Source organism: Zonotrichia albicollis, chromosome 10 (genome assembly GCF_047830755.1).
Source record: "Zonotrichia albicollis isolate bZonAlb1 chromosome 10, bZonAlb1.hap1, whole genome shotgun sequence".
NCBI classification, from domain to species: Eukaryota; Metazoa; Chordata; class Aves; order Passeriformes; family Passerellidae; genus Zonotrichia; species Zonotrichia albicollis.
In genome coordinates this window covers 29,675,156-29,695,999 of record NC_133828.1, presented here as the reverse complement: position 1 = coordinate 29,695,999, position 20,844 = coordinate 29,675,156, and the positions used below count along the sequence as shown (strand labels likewise).

At 36.3% G+C, this 20,844-nt stretch overlaps 1 protein-coding gene across 3 annotated transcripts in view; it reads right to left on the bottom strand.

The window, feature by feature from the left end:
• Nucleotides 1-20,844, bottom strand: part of KCNH7 (potassium voltage-gated channel subfamily H member 7) — a 205,711-nt gene that overhangs the window by 48,636 nt on the left and 136,231 nt on the right. For 2 of the 3 annotated variants that reach the window (XM_074548599.1, XM_074548601.1), the window contains 3 exons: nt 16,608-17,036; nt 12,966-12,989; nt 9,676-9,890 (listed from right to left, as the gene is read on the bottom strand). In XM_074548599.1, coding sequence (XP_074404700.1) covers nt 9,676-9,890; nt 12,966-12,989; nt 16,608-17,036 — 668 coding nt within the window. The remainder of the gene's footprint in view (nt 1-9,675; nt 9,891-12,965; nt 12,990-16,607; nt 17,037-20,844) is intronic. The other variant, XM_074548600.1, reaches the window with a different exon arrangement.

The window sequence follows — 20,844 nt, the reverse complement described above, 5'->3', positions numbered from 1 at the left end:
GGCGCTGAAAGCTCAATCCAGTGGGGAAAAAAAGCCTAGAATAGAAGCCTGTAAGCCTTAATGCTCATTGTTTTCTAGATATATTGACTAATTTATCACACAGTGCAAACTGCAGTTTCCTTTCCTTACTGGATATTGTGGGTGTAAAGAAGTGAGAAAACAGACAGCACAATATATCTGCAAATAACTATCCTAGACAAAACTTATTTTTCAAGCTTTTTTTGAAAATCTGTAAGGAGGCTAGAGTCTGCATCCTATCCTAACAAAATTTGTCAAAATAAATTAGCCGGCCTCTAACAAGTTCTGCAGAATGGCCATGAGCCACAGGCTCTGATTTTTTTCTCAATTCCAAACTCAACAACTAACAACATCAGACACTAAGATGTAGCAAAATGTGTTATTCTCCTTTGGTTATAGTCTTCCATTTGTAACTCATCTACAAACCCAGTGAAATGAAACTTCCTTGAACAGAACAAATTGGTACAAATATGAGCCCATATCATTCAGAAGTTATTTGGCTTCAAAAGAAAGGTTTCTTCATAATTGATAGAATTCATTTAGAAAGTAGAACATTTTCAAAGATGGATGCTTAGAATAGAAAAAAAATGCAAAGCTGTGAAATGAAGAACTTTTCTTCCCATTTAATAAATGTTTCTCATTTATTAGTAGTAGTATACTCCACACTCTGTCTAAAGCTGAACGTACCATTTCATGCCAGCTTCCAAGATATTGAGTAGTTACTCGAATTTCCATATTTAAAAAGATACTTCCTTAATGTAAAACTGGAAATTCTTTGAATAAAAAAAGAAATTTTTATGCTTGTAAATAAACCTAAAGTATCTTAAGGACAATTTTACCATGTGCTACAATGCAAGATTTATTCAATTGTCAAAGAAAACTAGACTTACCTAAGGTAAATAAAATATCAAGAAGAAACTCTGTGTTTTCTACGTATCAATATCAGGTAAATATTAATATAATTTCAATACTTTATTTCAGATAGATTTTTATTTTATAGTACAGTTTTACACTTTCAACGGTGTTGGAGATAGAATGTTATAATTTATGGCTTGAACATCTTCCTTAAGGACTTTTGCCTATTATATTTGAACTGTACTAGCAAAGCTGCAGAGAAGACCACTACGCCCTGAACAGGCCTTCTGACTGAGGCCCAGAACTACTCCTTGATGAAGACAGTGACTCAGGCCTGGGCTAGAAGAATACATTCACAGCTGGATCATCCTTAGGACCTTCAGGGTGGACACCACAGCCTCAGGGCTATCAGCTGCCAGGCTCGAACAGACCCTCGAACGGAAGGGTGGGGGGAAAGAGGCATTGGGTGCGTAGTGAAAAAGCCTCTGGTCAGAGGCGGTGAACACCCATCCTCCACTGTGCAGAGCTCAGATGTGGGGCTGCTTCACCCTGGGAAGGACAGCAGAAGGGTGTCATGGCCCATCAAAGCCTCCTCCAAAGAGGTCCCCAGACTGCACCAGAGCACTGCAACATGATACAACATATCCAAAGTGCTGCAAGGGACAGCGTCAAACTGGTCCCCTTAGGGGAGGCGCTTTGGGTGTTCCCACCTGGTCTAACATACATCAGTCCACTGCATTCTGCACTTTTTGGTGCAGTGCTGCGGGGCACAGAGAGGGGAGACTCACTGCCAAGAAGACCAGATGGAGTGGGACAATGAGATATAGTTGGGACCCCAGGAAGGGTGATATGTTTCACTCTTCTCCCTGTCCCCCGACTCCCCATGCACAACTCTTTCTCTCTTTCCTTCTCTCTTCTCTCCCTCTCTCTCCCCTTCTGCCTCTTTTACTATTAAATGAAATATCCCATTTTTTTTGGTGCCAACATCTAACCTCATCTGGTTTTAATCATGTTTTTTGGGTATATTTCAAACCTCCCTGGGTCTGATCTGTGTTATTCACAGACACTTCATTTCCCCCACTCTTCTGTGTTTAAACTGGTTCATAACAGATGGTTTGAACTAGCCACTTTTAATAAATACTTCCTAGAGATTTTCGTTGTGCTATGCTTATTGATTTTATGCTCAGTAACACCAACATCATCCATAAATATAATTTAAGGAGTGTTTCTCCTTTTTACTCCCTTCTTCTTTTTTTTTTTTTTTTTTTTGAAAAGCAATAACTCTGAACTATTCTGGGTTTGCCCTTCTCTATTGATTCTGTTACCAGTTACAAGCTGAAAGCATTATCCAAGTTCTAACACATGACAGGGAATAGATGAGAAAAATGACCTTCTCATTCGACTTATTAATTTTGAGGGCATTCAGAATTCATCAAACAACACACTGTGCTGACTGGGGTTAATGGTCTTTGCTTTTTCTTATTATTTCTACTACTTTGAAAAAATGCTAAACCTTATCAGGCCCTAACTAGAAAACATTTTCCTCAGTTGCCACTACATCAAAAACAACTAATCCACATGCTTTTTTCCTCCCCTCTGCCCAAGACAAAAAAATAATAACCTAATTGCTATCTCTTGCTAATATGCTTAAGGATCTCATTTATAATTAATGTTAGAACATAATTGCTTTATAATAATCATCATAACACCTGCAAATTGCAGGAACTTTCTTTTTAAAATTTAGTTTATTCATCAATTTATTTCATTAATGATGTGTGGGAGAGTAAAAATTTCCTTGAAAAAACTAATCTTTAGATTACCCACAAAAACTTCAGTTTGTATACTAGCTAGTATTACATGAAAAGAGAAAAGAATTTAAATTGTTAGCTGATCACACTTGCCTTTTTTTTTCCTGAGGAAAACACTTTTAAAAGGTGGGACTACATAATTTCAGGTAAATGCTAAACATTGCCTGTCCAGCTTATCGCATTTTGTGACTAGATCCAACATTGGTCCTACAGTATGTACATGGGAGTTGCCTGGCACTAGAGCAGAGTTCAGAATCCAGACCATTTGAGGGTAAGGGCACTTAGAGAGGGAGGGAGTCCTGAGTCTGAATCCGTGGTGCCCAGGGTTATTTTTGTGCCTTTTTTAACAGATGGTCATTTATGTAAGATAAGTAACAGTCAAATTACTCTGGAACTACAATCCAGGATTGCCTCTTTCTAAGAGGTTGTCCTGAATGTTAGCTACACCAGCAGTGTTCTTGAAAAATAGCAGCTTTTTGTGACCCATGATATCCACAGCATTCTGCTCTCCTCCCTTCCTCTTTCCCCATGTCAGCTGCTATTGCAGTCTATCTCTGGGAAATTATACACTTATGCTCTCCTAAAGATAGAAACTGTCCTGGGTTAACACGGTAACTACTGGACCCTGATCTAACTTTGCAGTCGTGCTGTTTTGCATAGGAGGCTGGGTTAGATGGCCTCTAGAGGTCTCTTCCACACTACATTTTTGTACAGTTCTAAGGTTAAGTGAAAGATAGAATATGACTTTCACAGCTGTTTTAAGGCAACTCTAACTGCATATGTGAAAGCTATTATTCCAGACTGCCCATGCCAAATGCATCAGAGGATCTCACAGCACTTTGCATTTTAGTGGGGCTTGACTTGCTGTTTGTGGTGAGACTGTTCTGGTGAGTGTCAAAACTGTTGATTTCAGCAGAGTAACCTACCAAGTTTAGAAACTTCCAAGGTCAATCCTCATGAAGTGGGAGTTTGGGTGTTTATAGCTCTAGACCAGAGAAACGAGGCTTGCCTAAATGCTGCCAACACCCTCATTTCTATAAGCTTTGCTTGCTTTGTAGAGTATTAGTTCTTGCACTCAACTCCTTATTATCAGAACAAATTACAATGCCATCTGAAAGTCTATTTTCTCCTAGTCCTTAACATTAGAAGAGGAATGTTGCTTTGGCAAATAAGCTAATATAAACAAAGGTCATATGCTTTATTCCATGTTAGCATCACGACAGTAAACACAGAGATCACACAAAGCTTTGATTACTCAAAACTGTAATTCATAGAAGATAGTGGATACTTTTTCCCAACTCAGCAAGATCAGGTAATAGAAGAGCAGATCTTGGGGGAAGGACATGGACTAATTAAGGATGCATCCAGGTTACATGCTGCAAAGCAGCTGGGCTTTCTGACTGCTCCATTTCTACCATATGTTGTGAAATCTTCTTGAAACACTGCAGCAGTTCAGATGCCTAAACCTATTCAGCTGTCACAAAAAGAAGAGGCTCTACTGTAAGGAAGGAATATTTTATCTTTCACAATTGTTGTGAATCTCATTTTTATTACTTGATGCAACAGCAAATAATTATAATGAAGATACAATGCTTTCTTCTGAAACTGATCAAAACAGTGGGCTTTAATTTCTGCTTCCACACACTTGGAATAGCTGTTAGCTCTGGTGAAAAAGAAACTACTTTACAGTTGTGGTGACACCTTGGCACAGGTTTAAATGGCTACAGTGGGACTGAGGTATTTTTACTGGTTTTAACCATGGCCTCTGCTTTTCTTGGTTTCACAGTGTGTCACACTTTCTAAATTACAATGAAATTACTCACATTTATACTATTTCTATAATTACATCTATAGTAATTACAAAGCCTAATTATGTAATGACAATAAAAGATGAAAATTTTTTGCATGAGGGTGCTAACTATTATTGTAAAGAAAGGGAATACTCCTGTATAAGATGTGTCAATTCCCAAATAACAGGAAAAAGAAGCATCTCATTTCAGAGTAAATTTAAACTTTCCATACATTAGGAAATGTTGGCCCTGCTTACCCCCTAATTTCACTATTATATGTATCTCTTGCTGTGTAATTGGAAGGCATCAAAATTGTTTCCCCTTTATTCAGTTTTCTGCATTATGCAGAATGCAAAATGAACAGCCTTGAAATGTTGTGTGTATGTGAGTTATTGCAGGATGTAAACAGCACAGTGCGTCAGCTGAATCAGACTGCTGAAAACGTATAGATCAATAATTTGGTTTATTTTTAGGTTTTATATTGCCCCCCTCTGTCCTAGATGCTGGTAGTCTTCTTTTAGCCTGAAAACCTGAAGGTCAGTTTGAAGTCATGATCATATAATAGTTCTTTTTATATCAGCAGCTTTATTGGCCTTGGGAGGATATTGTTACTTATTTCTTAATCTTTTGGGGAACAAAATAGAGTCTGGCCAGATTACAAAAACATGCAGTGAAACTACAAGGTCTATCACTTCATACATGGTCCCCAGCCTCCCCCCCACCCCCCTCACCAGCAGCTCTATTTTCGGAAGATTTGTGGGTGTTCAGCATGTCTGCAAATCAGATCACAATATTCTGTGTAGCCTGTCAAGGTATATATTTGTCATTTCATAAGCCATATGACCAGTTTGGGTATATATATGTTTTCTAGAGGTGGGTGGATAATGAAACTGTTCTGAAATCTATTATTACAAGAAGTTAAAATATTACAGAGTTTTACTTTCCTGTAAGTCATTTATTGAGATAAATAATGAACAACAGATATATATTGGGCCTTTCAACCACATTCTGTATTCCTTCAGATGGATGAATTGCAAGGAGATAAATGTTCCCTGGACACTAGTGACCAAAGCAACAAAACAGTTTTTCTTAAACAACACAATAAAGAGATCAGTAATTTGCAGTTTATTAACTGGGACAATTATTTGTAGACAGTATTAAGTTATGGGAATTCAGGAATTCTCTCTTTTCTTTAAAGATAAAGCAGACACTGACTATTCTAGTCTTCATGAGTCTGTTTACAATGGAGTTCACAACTTTGCAGCTGTACATCAGTGGAAACTGGATGTCTAAAAACCTTTAAAATAAATCAGTATTTAAGCAAAAGATAAAATCAGTTCCTGTTGTGTCTTTGTACCTTGAAATTTTAAGGCCAGAAGTCCCCTTTATGAATTCATAAAAAATGTTAAGGGACAGATGTCAGACTTTTGCCCTACTGCTTTCTTTAATAAAAGTCTACTTTTGTGCCGCTAGGAAGACTTGTCTCTTTCTAACCATCAGTGTCAGGACCCCAACTGAACCTGTCAGTACAAAAGAGTGCAGAAATTGCACTGTCCTCCTGAACAGACTGTAAAAAAGAAATAATGGAAAAAAGGAAGCTGAGATTCTTCTAGCAGAGAGTGACATTAACACCTCTGGAAATTATAAGGAAAAACATTTAAAAAATCAATTTTTTCTTAAGTGGAATGGAAATGTAAATATAATTTAGTCACAAAAATCTGCACTAGGATATAACAATGCCAATTTATCAATCAGGGTTATCTGGCAGCTACACCTGGACTAATTCTCTGACTAAAAGTCAGTTATGCAGAAAGTGTCCAGAAGATGTTATGCTTCTTGGCATTACACAAGGAGTTATGATCAGTGAAGCCCCAGGTGAAAATCCAGGCAAAGCAATCAGGGAATCTACTTATTCAGAACCATCACATGTGCAGCACTTCACTGCAAGCTGTATCTTAAGGCAATTTTCATCTCTACATAATGTCCTGAACCCTCCTGTTAAGTAGAAAAACAGTATTGGAAGGTTTCTTGCTGTAGAATGTATAACCCAGGTTTTTCTCTCAAAGTATAAACTACTGTCCCACAGCATCTCCTCTTTCTTCTAAAATAATTGTCTAAACTTTATTCTACTTTCTATTTCTAATTTATTCCACTAAAATCTTTTTACTAAAGTATCTTACTCCTCTTTAAATGTTTTCTCAAAGTGCAGCACTTCCTCTAAACACAGTGGCCAACGACTCATTTATTTATTTTATTCATTATTCTTCCTCTTCCCTCTGAAGGTGGCTATGTGCCATCCTTTCCTTTTTCACTCTCTTAAAGACCCAAATTACATCCCCAGCTTGCGGATATTAAAGAAGTTATACAGCTGTTGTCTTTGGAAAGAACTTGTTGCATTCTGTGATGCTGATACTTGATTTATAACTGTTGAGAGAGAATGAGAGAGAATCCAGGCTGCATATCCAACAGAAAAGCTCACTGGTATATTTTGCATTGCACCATGAGGAGCCACAGTAGTTGAATTGTCAGATTTTAACATCAGGATCACATTTCTCAGCAAAACTTAGGAAAGGGAGAAAGATAGAAAAGTTGACTACAAAGGGAGAGATGGATGGATGTATATTTGAATGGTACAATACGTGACCTTTCATGTCATCAAGTCCTGCGATCCCAGAAAATGCAGCATCTTATGTACCCCTCCACTACATCCTCAGGGTCTTTCTAGCAACACTTAGAATTGCTGCCCTAACTTCTTTCATTAGAAGACTGTTTCAGAATGTCATAACTCTAATTAAGGGTGATCTTTGAACTTACCATGGCTGTTTTATACTCATTTGCTCTTTTACTGATATTGCCCCATAGATTAAATAGGTCATATTGCCCTCTGTGTATTTTTGATGCTGTTTGGCAGATTTCCTTATCAGAGACTGTGCCAGCATGAGCTTATTTTTACTACCTCCTTTAACATTTCCTAACATTTCCACCATATTATATTCTCAACACTCTGCTCATATCTTCCAAGCCCACTTTTGCAGTGTTCTGCAGATAGATTCCTGATGGATCTATGGCCCAAGAACAGACTTACAAATAAATTTATATTCAGACATGAAGCAGAAGCTTCAAAGAGCTGACTCTAACAAAATATATTAAAATCACTGAGAATAGAAACATAAACAGGACTAAAACTAGCCACTTAAATCTTCTAAATGTCTATTTCTAATCTAATTAATGAATCTCTAGTTAACTAGATCCTTGACCACTGTAACACTATAGACCTACATTTATTTATACCTCCTAAGAGCTTCTACCTGTACCTAATTCTACCATTTAGAATGCAGCAGCAACTAAAAATATTGATAAGTGAATGTAATAACAGAAAAAGCAGCAGCTGCAGGGAACTATTTCCAATTATAATGAATGATATGGCATCAAAGTTTGCTATGCAAATTGTGCTCTACACAGTGGCTGAGATTGTTCTACAGAAGGACATAAACCAATGTCAAATTAAATTGGAAGGCTTTTTTGAAGTGTAAAGATTTTATAGAGCATTTCAAATTTAATTTTGAATTTATTAGGTATCCATTTTCATTGATAGATTAGCTGATCCATGCCATTTCCATTGGATTTTTTATAAAATCTAAATTATTTGGAGAATAAACATAGATTTAAAAAAAAACCTTCTGCCCTACCTTCCACCCTCAACAGCATCAGTAGAATGCAGAAGCTCAGCACTCTGGCACTAATTAGCCAGTCAGAATTCAAAAAACAAAAACAAAAAAAAAAAAAAAAAAAAAAACCTAATAAAAAACATCCCTGAAAAACCTACCTTGTCTCAGGCTTATATAACTTATAAAAATTAGTCTTTTTTATGTAACTTGACTTTTTGCTGTATTATCTATGAAAAGATTTCTATATATAACTATTATGAATAATTTAAAACATATCAAAATGGATCCAGAAGAGATTATATCTTTCAAAACTGACCACAGAAGAAAGGACAATGGTTGCGGATTCAAGATAGCTATTAAAGACAAAATATATGAAAGATAAAAATCCAATTACTTTTTAGGCACTAACTGATCTCAAAATAGAAATGATAGAACTTTTATCTCTATTTCTTTAGGAGGGTGTACAATACATCCCTTTTTATACTGACAAAGGGAGTAGGAACATGGACTCTGTCTGGCAAAGCACCAATGTAGGGAAGCTGCAGTCTGGTCAGCACTTGGGGACATGATTTAGTCGTGGACTTGTCCATGCTGGGTTAATGGTTGGACATGTTGGTCTTAATTTCTATCATTCTATGATTCTAAGTCCAAATATACTCTTGGCAAGATCTTCCTTAAGGAATATCTATCTGCATTCTACTCTAAAGCACTTTTTACCTCTTTTAGTCCGTCTAGGCATTTAAGGGCCAACCCTCTGCCTACCAACCTTATAAATGTTATTTGGGATACTGTCATCTCTTGGTATTTTTTTCAGTATGTTCCACATTCCTCGCCTGTCCCTGTCACTCTCCATATAAGATTGTAACACAAATGAAATAATATTGAAATTAGCTGAAAAATTCCCTTGACTTTAGAGGGAACTGCATCTGTTTTAGAGTGAAGAAACCGCTATTTAAAATTATTTTAAATTTTGCTTCAATTATAGGCCTTGTTCACAAGATATATTGTACATCCAGTCCAAAGGTATGTGCTTTTCATTTTGACAGCCTTATGGAAGCACAGATATGGAAAAATATACCAATAAGAAAGAGCATTACAAAAAGCCAAAGAACTTGAACAGAAATTATGAGATATAATTATGATACAGTGGCACAATCACCTACCATTTGTTATCATGTTGTACCCTAACTAATCAGCAATTCATAATGTTGAGAAAAAATTATGAAGAATGAAACTAACATTTATGAATGACAGGAATCACTGAAATTAATGGTCTTATTTGGGGCACGTGGTGCATACTAGATTTCTTTTCCATTAAAAAATAGGGAGCAGAAGAGTTTTGTTTGTTAGCAGTATCATCTGATGTTGTAGACTACCTCATAAACAACTGAATGGAAGGTAAATTACATAATGTTTTAAAGCCTTCAAATTAGTCTGGAGATAGCCAAGCCACTCATTAAAAGAGTAAGAATCTCTCGAATACAGTGGAAAAAAAAAAAAAAAGAAAATGAGCTAAAATAACATGTATTACCTTACCTGTGTAACTTTTTCTGTTACATTGTGCGTTCGGTCTTTCACCTTAGGTGCAATAATTGCTTTCTCTGAAGAAGGAGGAGATGAAGATTTTTTTTCACTTTTGATATCTGAAAAGTTCAGTGTGAGTTGAGGAATTTTGTTGATTGTACTGTATTTGTTGAGATTTGAATCCGATGTGGATCCCAACAGACTTGACTTGATATGATTAAAAGGCCCTGAAAAATCAGAACATATATTTAGTATCTGGGAAATTGAAGGAATTAAATTATCATTAATATTTAGGTGGGATATGTTAAAAGGGTGATTAAAAACTAATTTTCTGTATACTAGTTGTTAATAATAAAATTTATTTACATTTTAAAAATAACTCTTTTACTAATAAGATTGAAATCTAATATTGGCTATGAATATGACATTTTCTTTACATATAACCCTCTATATTTTTTGAAAAGTTGATGGATTCCAAATTGCATAATGCATCTATCCTTAATTATTTTCATTTTACTAGGAATTCTGGTGAGCTCTTATTATAGTTCTGGCTGAATATAAAGTCTATATGCTCATTTGTTTATGAGAGCGGAAATAGGGCATATGATTATGTAAGAGTGCCTGGAATTAGCAAAGGCTCTATTATCACATCTCTACCTTGCTCACGCTCACATGATAGTTCAAAGAAACTGGAAAATTGAAATGAAAACATGTTTCTTCAATTGTCATTGCAAATAAAATATAGGAAACTATAGGGATGCTGTATATACTTATATAACCTATATAAAGTATAGGTAGAATATCAACAAAGTATATAAAACCTTCTTATACTATTTTAGTGTATCATTAAAACTATATAGAATTTACATACTTATGAGGTACATATTCTTTATAATTATTCTTTTCATTACAGACAGAGTTGTTTGAACAAAAAAGCAATATGAATCATCAGAATACTTGTTTTGTACTGTCATCATAAGTCATTGGGAAGACAAAAGTATTCATTGCAAGGAAAAGTTGCTTTTCCTTGCAATGAATAATATTGGAAAAAGTACTATAAAGATGTTTAGACAGTGAGAACTAAATCCTCTTAGGTATTTAGGAAAAAAAATCCAGGTCTTGCAGTTGGTAGTAATGTACATAAAGAGTGAGATTGAAGGGTATTTCTTAGATCCGCCTGAGAATTTTATTTAAGGTTGCCTTAATTCTATTAAAGGCAACAGTCTGATGCTTTTCTCTTTTTCTTCTTTTTGAGGTTTTCTTTTGTCTTCCTGAGAGGAAAACAAGAATGTGTATGTTGATTCAGGGACAGTCAATGGGTTGGATTAGGCCTATGGGGTAAATTGCAAAGTCAACAGTGGAAGAGTTGATTTTATTTGCAATGTGAGAAAGAATGAAATTCAAAGCAACCAGCTGCTTGGGGATGGCTGCAGCGAAATGCTTTATGCTGTGTTGAATTTTTTTTTCAAAATTCTTTAAGTGGGGGCTGATTTTCCATCACACCTGGCTTCAAATGCTTGTTGAAGAAGAAGACATTTCATTTTCTTTTGAAGCTTTTAAGGATCTATACATGTTTTCTTTCTCCTAAACTCATAATAATTGCATGCTAATCTGGACCACAGATAGAAAATCTCTATTACTCCATTTCAAATTTTGCCACTGTGCAGAAAGGAATTTAAGATGACAAGGGAGGGCATGATGCTCTAAACTAAAATTTTGGGTACAAAAAAGAGTTTGTGCCTGAGTTCTCTAACCATTAAACTGCAAAACAGTCCTTCTTTTTCTCCTAGTATATTTTTTTGTGGAACAGATTCACAGGAAAAGGGAAGAAAGCGCTACCTTTCATCTGCAAGGAATGGTAAAAAAGCCTGCTACTGAGGGCACCACCAAGGGACTGTGATACTATATTTAAATGCCTTTTTGCCCAGGTGGGACCTGACTCTATCACATCATCTATATGAGTCTACTAAAAATTAGTGCTCAAAATATATCAGGGCACACAATCTCCTCACTAACCAGTGAAGTGACTAATCTGGCTGGTGTGTGCTAATGGACATGTGGTCACACTAGAGTTTTCCAGCCCTGCTTCCCTGTTAGCTTGAGCAACAGTTTCTGAGTATTGAATCAGTTTAGATGTAAGCAGGATTTCAAGTTAAAACCTTGAATCAGTTGGTCAGATTAGCACGATTCTTCATACCTTAGGAATTCAAATGTAAGAGGAAACTAAAATAGCTTAGGCAAATCTGCGATTAGATAGTAGGCAAGATTTTGTTTTATTAGTAATTTTGTAGATACTTAAATTGCATTGAACTTTTGGTTTCTGGGATTTACATCTTTTATCACTTCCATTCCAAAGGGGATTATTCTCTCTTTTGCTACCTAATATTCATGCTCTAGAGCATGATATTAGGCTTAAGCTCATTGCACAAGAGAATAGAACCTTGCTTCTTTTCCCCCACCATCTTTTGCTCTAGAAAGTGGTGAAAAGCATAATGCACCTCATTGTCAATGGTAATTGATTGAAAGACAGTATTAGTTTAAGAACAACCCAGGCTGCCAGAAATTGAGCTGATACTTGATAGCCAGTGGACCATTGCTATATTGTCATAGCAGGGCACAGGAAAAGGGGACCATAACAAATCACAATCACAATTGATACTAATTGGCACCCTGATTGACAGTTTCAACAGACAGGCAGAGAACTGAATAAGCCGGGAGAAGGACTTGCTTCTGCCTAGCCAAAAAGGAGAATCAGGTTAAGCTTGAATTCCCCATTTTGATGGTAGGATTTCACTGTCTGTGCTTACACAATGCATTGAGAAATTATTTCACTCTCCTGAGCTGCCAATTCATCATCTTTCACCAGCAGTAAATACATTTAGAAAAAATATTGAACAGCACAGAAACTGCATCTTTTCCCCCCAAGATTTTGCCAACATACACATGAAGCAAATGCAATGATTTTTGTAGTCCACAAATTGTTTTACAGAACCTATGTCATGCACTGCATGCAGTTTGGAGAGATTTTACCAGGTACACACACTTTTTGCATCATGCATGAAGTCACAAACCAGTCCTCCCACAAATACAAATATGGCAATTAAACTGAACACTTTAGTAAGTGATCTTCAGAAATGGAGGAAGTAATTTACAGATTATGTTCAAATTGCTTCTAAAACATATAGCTCAATGCTGGTGAAAAGAAACAGTTTTCAAATTGCACTAAATATTATTTAAACATGAAATTGGCAATGAAGTTCATGCATGCACATTTTGATGCTACAGGAAGCTTGAAACCATACCCCCTGCCATCCAGGAACGTGAAACTAGTTTTAAAGAGACAAAAGAGGAATAAGTGAAGATACTTCCACAAGTGTCCTGATTATCAGTTATTTATTTTTGAGAGAGTTAACTGAAAACTGAGTACCTTGTAACAATGGATCTTTTGCTAATGTCCTCATACAATCACACATCCTTTTGCAGGTAAAACTCCTGGTAGCTTCAACAGAAGTTTTGACTGCTTAAGGACAACAGCACTGAGTTATGTAACTAAGATATGTTCTACCTCCCTCCCTTTCTTTTTTTAAATTAGCAGATAATGAAATCAAAAGGCTGTTTAACTGTTAAAGGCCTTCACTTTTCCCAGTGATTTATAGTTAGTGTTTTCAGACAAGAGTTACATGAGTAACTATGTGTTTAACAAACCTAATTTATGTAGTAGAGCTAGCACTTGGTCACATGAGAGTGTTGCATTTGAACATTTCATACAGCAGGCAAAGTAACATGCCAAAAAGTGTGGCTGATTGAAACACTGGAAGGTACAGTCTAGATGTATACTTTACCTTTGACATTGCGACCATTGTCTGGTTTTCAGCATATTAAAAGTGGAGAAAAAGACAAGAAAAGACAACTAAAATCTACACCAGAAAAAGCAGAAAATACAGCTTCAAAGTGTGCATGATTTGAATTGAAATATTGTTGCACCTTCTTGACTGTATTACGAAGACTTCCAGTGAAGGTGAAATCACTCCAATGATTGAGATAATGTGTCAAAGTGTCTGGAGTAGATCATCAGGCAGTAGGACTGGCTTTATCTAACTTGCCTTAATAGAAACATGACAAAATTCTTTCTCCACATGTCTGGCAGTGGGCTGCAAGAAAAAATTATTTCTTGGCAAAAGTGCCAGGAAGAAATAATTAGTCCCACATAACTGAGAGAAGCTGAGGCAGGAGTGCAGGGTTGGTGCATGGCATGGGGGGCTGCACAGGAGGCCCAGCACAGACCCCCAGGCCCCCCATGTCTGCCTACACTCATATGAGGAAATGCTTTTGCCATGGCAGCAGCCTAAGCCATGCCCCTCTGAGCAAGTGCTGGAGAAAGATACACCTTAAACCTTTCTTCGGCTCTTAGGTGCCTTTTCACAAGGAAACATTGGCTAAGCTTTCTGTCCTCACAGGCTCACCTGGCCCTGAATCCTCTTGTGAGATCAAACCTTTTCAGGAGAATATTATAATTGCTGCCGTTATCACTATTTTAAAGGAGCCACACAGGTGCAGAGGTAGGTGCCACGCTGGTTCACATGATAATAATGTGATCCACAAGGCACCGTCCCCTTGTGTTGTGCCCTGCGGCTCTGAGGGTGTGAGGCGGGTCTGGCAGGGAATGATGCCTTCCTCCTGGTGCCACCTGCTGTGCCCAGGTTACCAGCTCTCAGATGTGCTTTGGGCTCACACAGACATTCACCTCCTTTGGCTGGGCTCACAGGCCACCTCTGAGCTGAGGCTGTGCCACAGCAGCCTGTGGAGAGTGGTCAGCGCTGCTCTGGACAGAGGCCGTGGCCTGCATGGGGGATCGGTCATGGTGCTGGGCCTTGCCAGACCTGCGGCCTCGCCGGCTTCTCCTCAGCTTCCCGAGCACCGGGCAGCACAGCACATCAGCCTGGGACCTCCGGACCGTAGCTGTTTAGTTCCTCCCAGCCCAGTGCCTTCCTGGGACAGGCATCTGTAGCAGTGCTGGAGATTAGGCTAAACTGGGCTCTTAAGCCTGCTGCTGTTTCAGAAGGCTGCAGTGATCTTGCTGAGTCCACTTTCTGAAGACAATAACATTTCTGAACTTGCACCTGTCTGCAGAATCTGGATTGCTGGTGTTTTAGATGAGGCTGGCTTGGCTGCATTTTGGATGGTGAGTGTAGGACACAGTTCCTGCCCTGTTGCTTTTGCTGTCATATAGGCAAATTTATAATGGAATTTGATCCAGTACACTCAAATGAATTTAAAGTGCTAAGCTGTCATTTTTACTGTAATATCTCTTGGCATATAATGAGCACAGTGAAGATAATTTTAAAGCGATAGACAACAAGGCTACATAAATTAATTTAACACATGAAATAATTTCTATTCTCAATTGCATTATCTTAAAATTTGACTGCAGGTAAATTACTGCAGTTAGTATTAAGCTAAGTAATGTTATTCTCTTCTTTCAGAATTCTGCTTTACTGATTCAATTAATATTTTTTGAACTGGAAGGGGTAGGAAAAAATTGAATCCTGACTTGCATTTTCAGGTAGAGTAGTAGTTTCTGAATGATTTAGAAAAACTCAAAATAAAAATGGAATGGGAAAATAAGTTAACCGTATGTTTCCTTTGGTAAGAGTTGAGCCATTTGGGACTGTAGTTTACTTTTACTTGTTGTATTTAGGGTTTTGCATTCTCCCTGTTCAGAAACTGCAAGCCTGGAGCAGATGATTTAAGCTGAATCTTGGTTGCCTAACTTGCATGGATAATTTTATAACAATAATAGGGTTTTGTGGCTCACTGTTGAGTTAGGCAATTAGGACTTGCTTGATAAATTTAAGCATCTTTTCAGCATACGGTGTCCAATTCTAACATGATTGTAAGCAGATGGTATCAAGGATGGTTACTAATCCTAATGCCTTTCTGAGAGCCATCCTCTCTTCTGCTGAATTTTTCTAGAATGACTATGTATGACATAAGTTAGGGCCTGATTCTCTACTATTTTGTAGTTTATGCAAAGTGAAATCAGAGTAAGAGTGTTTTATCTATTTACACTGTAAATGATCACATCGCAGGAGAGGCCTTAGGAGTTCAATTGAATTATTGACTCCTCATAGTAGAAATTATTTTCATTAGTACTTAACATTTGAAAAAAGCTTTTCCATAAAATGGAGATAGAAAATTTTGCTCCTCCATTTGGCAAGTATTAAAATTATGTGGTAATTTATGCATTAGCTTTCTATTACTGTAATAAAAGATACTTAATAGTCAAACTGATTTTTACACCTTTCCACAGATGTATAACTGGATGAAGAATGACCATTTGGGAACTACTACAATGAAAAATTAATATAATAGCACAAGGAGAAAATCACACTTAAATGAAGTTTACACTAAGCATTTCACCATTTCACTAAGGATTTCACTATTCATTACACAAAGCATGGAGTTGCTGAGGATACTTTCTTTGGCATGAGAGAAAAAGCATGTCTCAGTGTTGGATCAGTGAATGTAAAATCTGCACATTACAGATTTAAGAGAAATAAACTTATCAGTCTCTGAAGTAGGATTTCATACAATCAAAGACAATCTAATACCTGTAAGTATAGGAGAGAACAGTATATGCAATTATAATTTGATCACCTGATTTTTTTTCTCCCCAAACCCCAATATTAGCTTTAGGAATGCTGGCCCCAATATTTGCTATATCCCTATAGAGAAGATCAACACCATGATTCCATTAGTCTCCTTGAAAATGGAAAACAACATTTAGTGTACATAAGCCTGGCATATTTGAGCCCTTAGTATTTTCAATGCACCATGGATTCATTCTGTTTAGCTTTGTTTACAAAGTGATGATTATTACTATGAAATATTGAAAATATTCCATTTTTAGTACATCAGAGAATAGTGATTATTTTCTACCATACCTTCACTTGCATGACGGTCCCTAAAAACGTTCTTGGGATGGACATTAAAGCCTTCTATATCATGTACTGAAGAGGCTCTCCGTATACTACAAATACTTTCCTTTGATCTGGAATGGGTTAGTGGATTGCTTGTCTGTATCATGTCAGGGTAAAGTCTGTCCCACTGCTGCTTGGGTGATGAGTGGTCAAGAGGTCCAGATATATTAACCAAAGGTGAAAATTTACTGTGTTGAATCAGTGCTTTTGTATCATCCACTTCTGAGGGACTGCAGCTTTCTTTTGTAGGTGATTTAAAGTGCTTCATTGCCACTGAGTCGTCGCTGTGCTTGGATGAATCGATTATGACTGCATCGGGGTCTTCCTGGGGTAAGGACTGCTTTCTGTAGGTCAGAAGTCTCAATCCAGGTAGCCGGAGCCCAAAAAGTCTGCCTACATGTAAGTACACAGAAACAGAAGAAAATGTTACACATTGGTGTCTGGTCACTAAAATCAGCTTTTTTTCACTTGCAATGAATGATAGTAGCCATTTCTAATAAATTAAAATGCTTAGTAATGAAATGTGTAAATATACAAATACAATATAACTCCAAGTTTGTTAGAGTTGGGATGTTAAAAGATTTCATAATTCAATTAGACCTAAGTTTTTGAACTTAGAATGGGAATAGCAGCATTAATTCTACAGCCTATTTTAAAAGCTATGAGGTACAGATGATCCTTTCTAAATTAAAAATCTATCTATCTATAAAAGACTGCCAGAATATATCTAACACTTTACTTGGTAGTTGTTATCCTGAAATAGATATTTGTGGATTCTAATACTAGTGGAACTCCATGTGCTTATAAATGTACTGCTGATATATGCATTTATTTGCTACAGGTTAAACAGGAAGATACCAAGGCTATTTCTTAGGACAGAGAAATAAGCTGTATATCACTTTTGCTACCATCCTCTCCAATACCTACAACTGATGATTAGGTGAAACAGTTTTAACAAGTTTAAAATGAAAAGTAAAGGAGCAAAGGGAAGAAAAAAGAGTGACACAGCTCTCAAGCTTTAGTTGCACCTATACAATTATTGTTTACATTCGCATGGGATGGGCTGAGTTAGGTTTGATGTATTGAATGGCAGGAGAGACTACCCTGAGTGTGTGGAAAATTAACACTTTGTGTAATGGAAAGAAATGTCAGTACCTGAGAGGAGGAGTATAACATGGTGCATAGAAAGAAACTGTAGAGGAAAAATTGCAAAATTTACAGAATGCCCTTCTAAAAAAACAAACCTAAATAACAAATATTGTAAGGTTTTGTGTAATACAACTCACAGATGGAGGTGTGGGGACCTCAGAAGTACAGAAAACATATTAAACAGTTTAGGAAAAACAATGCTAAAGAAAGTTTAACAAAATAAAATAATTTAAAATTTGAAATGATCAGGTATGATTGTATAAACAGTTTGACTTATTTAATAACTTTTGTATCTCATTTCTTTGCTACATAAATGTTTTCAACAGTGAATCAATAGTGAAATGATTTATTGGAGAATATTTCAAAGTATATTCGTATCCTCTCTTTCTGGGATAAGAAGTTCAGTTCGGGAAAAGGTTTTTTTGTCAGTCAGTTTAAATTGCCAGAATTTGTAGCTACCTAACATTTATTAATATTTACCACTGTAATCTATCATTTGATACTGACAGGTTTTGAAATAGTCTTTCTTTTATGCCTATGGCAGACAGTAATTGTAAAACAATAGATGACCCAGATCAATCATTTAATGTTTTAAAATGGATGTCCTATATATTTAGTATTGAATATGGAATTGTATTTTGAATTCTAAATGAATGAAAGTGAGAGTACCCTGCTCAGGAAAACCTATCTAAGACCTAACGCTGCCGTACTAGATGACACCAAAGGTCCATCTAGCACACTGTTGGACCTTGATACTTTCCAGTAGTGGATACACGAAGAGTCACTACATTGTGTTATTTAGAGTCATTACATTGTATTATTTCTCTCAATAAATTTACTCAGTTTCTAGCTATCTGAATTTCAGAAAATTCCTAAGCTAGAAGTTTTTTGCTCAAACCACAAACTGAATTTTTGGTGTACCTTTCTTCTATGAATTTGTCTCAGTGTTTTTAAAAAATGGTTGTAGTTTGATCTTCAAAGCATTCTATACAATTGAACTCCATAATTTTAGCATATGTTTGTGAAAAATACTTTCCCTTACTTGCTATACATTTGATGCCTTTGGGAGGGTTCTAGTTCCTATAGAAACCAGCTAATAATTATTCCCTTTTTACAGTCTCAATATAGTCTTAATATATTTACAGCTTTTCATGCATCAGCTGAATTGCTCTCTGTATACCTGTTCTGCAAGCTGAAGAATGCCTGTGTAACTGTATTGTGTACCTCTGAGCATCCTTCTCACTCAGTTACTTTTTATTTCTAATGTAATCCTTTTGGACAATGGATTACACTACTGAGCTACTCCCAGACTTAGGGATCAATGCACTGAAAGAATGGCTTTTTGTTTTGACCTTAGTTCACTTTCTTACAATTACCAATATTTAATTGCATTTTTGAATTATTTTTCTAACTGTGCTAATTGAAGATATTTTTGCAACAGCTAAGAAATTTTTTGTTGTTTGATAATAGATAATTTAGTCTCTAATATTGTGTCTGCAAAAAATTTGCTTTTGCTGTTTTATCACTTGGCCACTCAGCATCCTTGGATAAGTCTTTGAATCTCATGTAATAGTCTGAATAATTTTTTTACATTCTCACCTCATTGTTAGAACCCTTTTTATCAAAGTAATTAAAAATGTACTCTAAAATAAAAAACCTGTGAGACTATTGATAATATCCTAGTGTTTAGAAATCAGGTGATTTATTTCCAACTTTTTTCCCTACTTTAAAATATAAATCTATGTAATGATAGTACTTTTTTGTCCTCGACAATTTTTGAAAAAATTTGTTGAATTCCAAATATTTAGCATTGAATTTATCACTCCAAGCATATACACTCAACAGTAAAATAGACAGAAATCTCTGTTACATAAACCAGAGTCATGCATCTTTAAAACAGCAGTTAAAAGTGCCAATTGTCAGTCTACACAGTGATATTCACCAGAGTGAATCTTGGGAGTGTGTAGATTTCTTCTAACTTACTAAGCAAGGTTGAACACTACAACTGCTCACCGTTAAAATTAGTGAAGAATGTTAAAAAAAAAAATTTTTTAATCCATGTAGAATTGAGCTGTAAAGGTGCTTATAAATAAATTTTGAAAGCTTATTGCATCCCAAGTGAAAAAAATACTATAATTCTCTTTTTTATCAATTACGCTGAAATTCTTAAAAACACCATTCATAACGATTTCTGGCATTAGACACTATTCAGGGCTTTTTGTTGGCACTCTATTTTAGTCATATTCATGGTGCTGCAGATGGTCTTTTCTGCCTCACCACGTTAATATGACCACGTTATACTGCATTACTGATTTAGCTGTCTAACTGCAGTTCAGCTGGAAAGAATACTCAGTGAGAATTTTGCTTCTTGTTAAGACTTTTGGGCATAAAATAGAAAACTTAGATGAGCAGTTTTTTGCTTTTCTTCTATACACTGTAACAAATAGTCTCAACCCCTATTTCCTGCTTTTTAATTTGTATATTCCTAAGAGAAGGAGTATTGCTATTCTTCAGTGAACAGGTAATGAGCTACATGGTGTGTTGAACATTCATCTCTCTCCTGTAGCTAAAGTTATCAGGGGGCCCATTCAGAATTTGTGTAGTTTACTGATCTGAGCTGAGCAAGGAAGTGTAATAACACAATTTGTCACAAAGCAAAATTCATTCAGGCCTCAGGCCTGCTGTCCCAGTATAAAATAAAAGTGCCAGTGGAAGCTTTCCTGGTCTCCTGCCTATTGGATAAGATCTTTTGTTTTGTAATCGACAGCCCCTGCTTTGTCTAAGTATGATGTCAGAGCAGATGAATCTCGGGTTACAATTCTCAAACACGTTTCAGATGCAACTGGCTATTTACTATGAATTCAGAGAAAATATTACATCAAAATCCTATGTTTATTAAAGACTAGATTGCCAAATTCTTAATGCTGAGTCAGAGATTTGTATGATTGTGTCTTCCTAAGATCAATTAAGGAAAGCAGTTGGGTCTGAGTCACAATTCCAGGCGTAATTCCACCTCCTCCTTTGTACCTCACTTTACTGAATAAGTTATTTG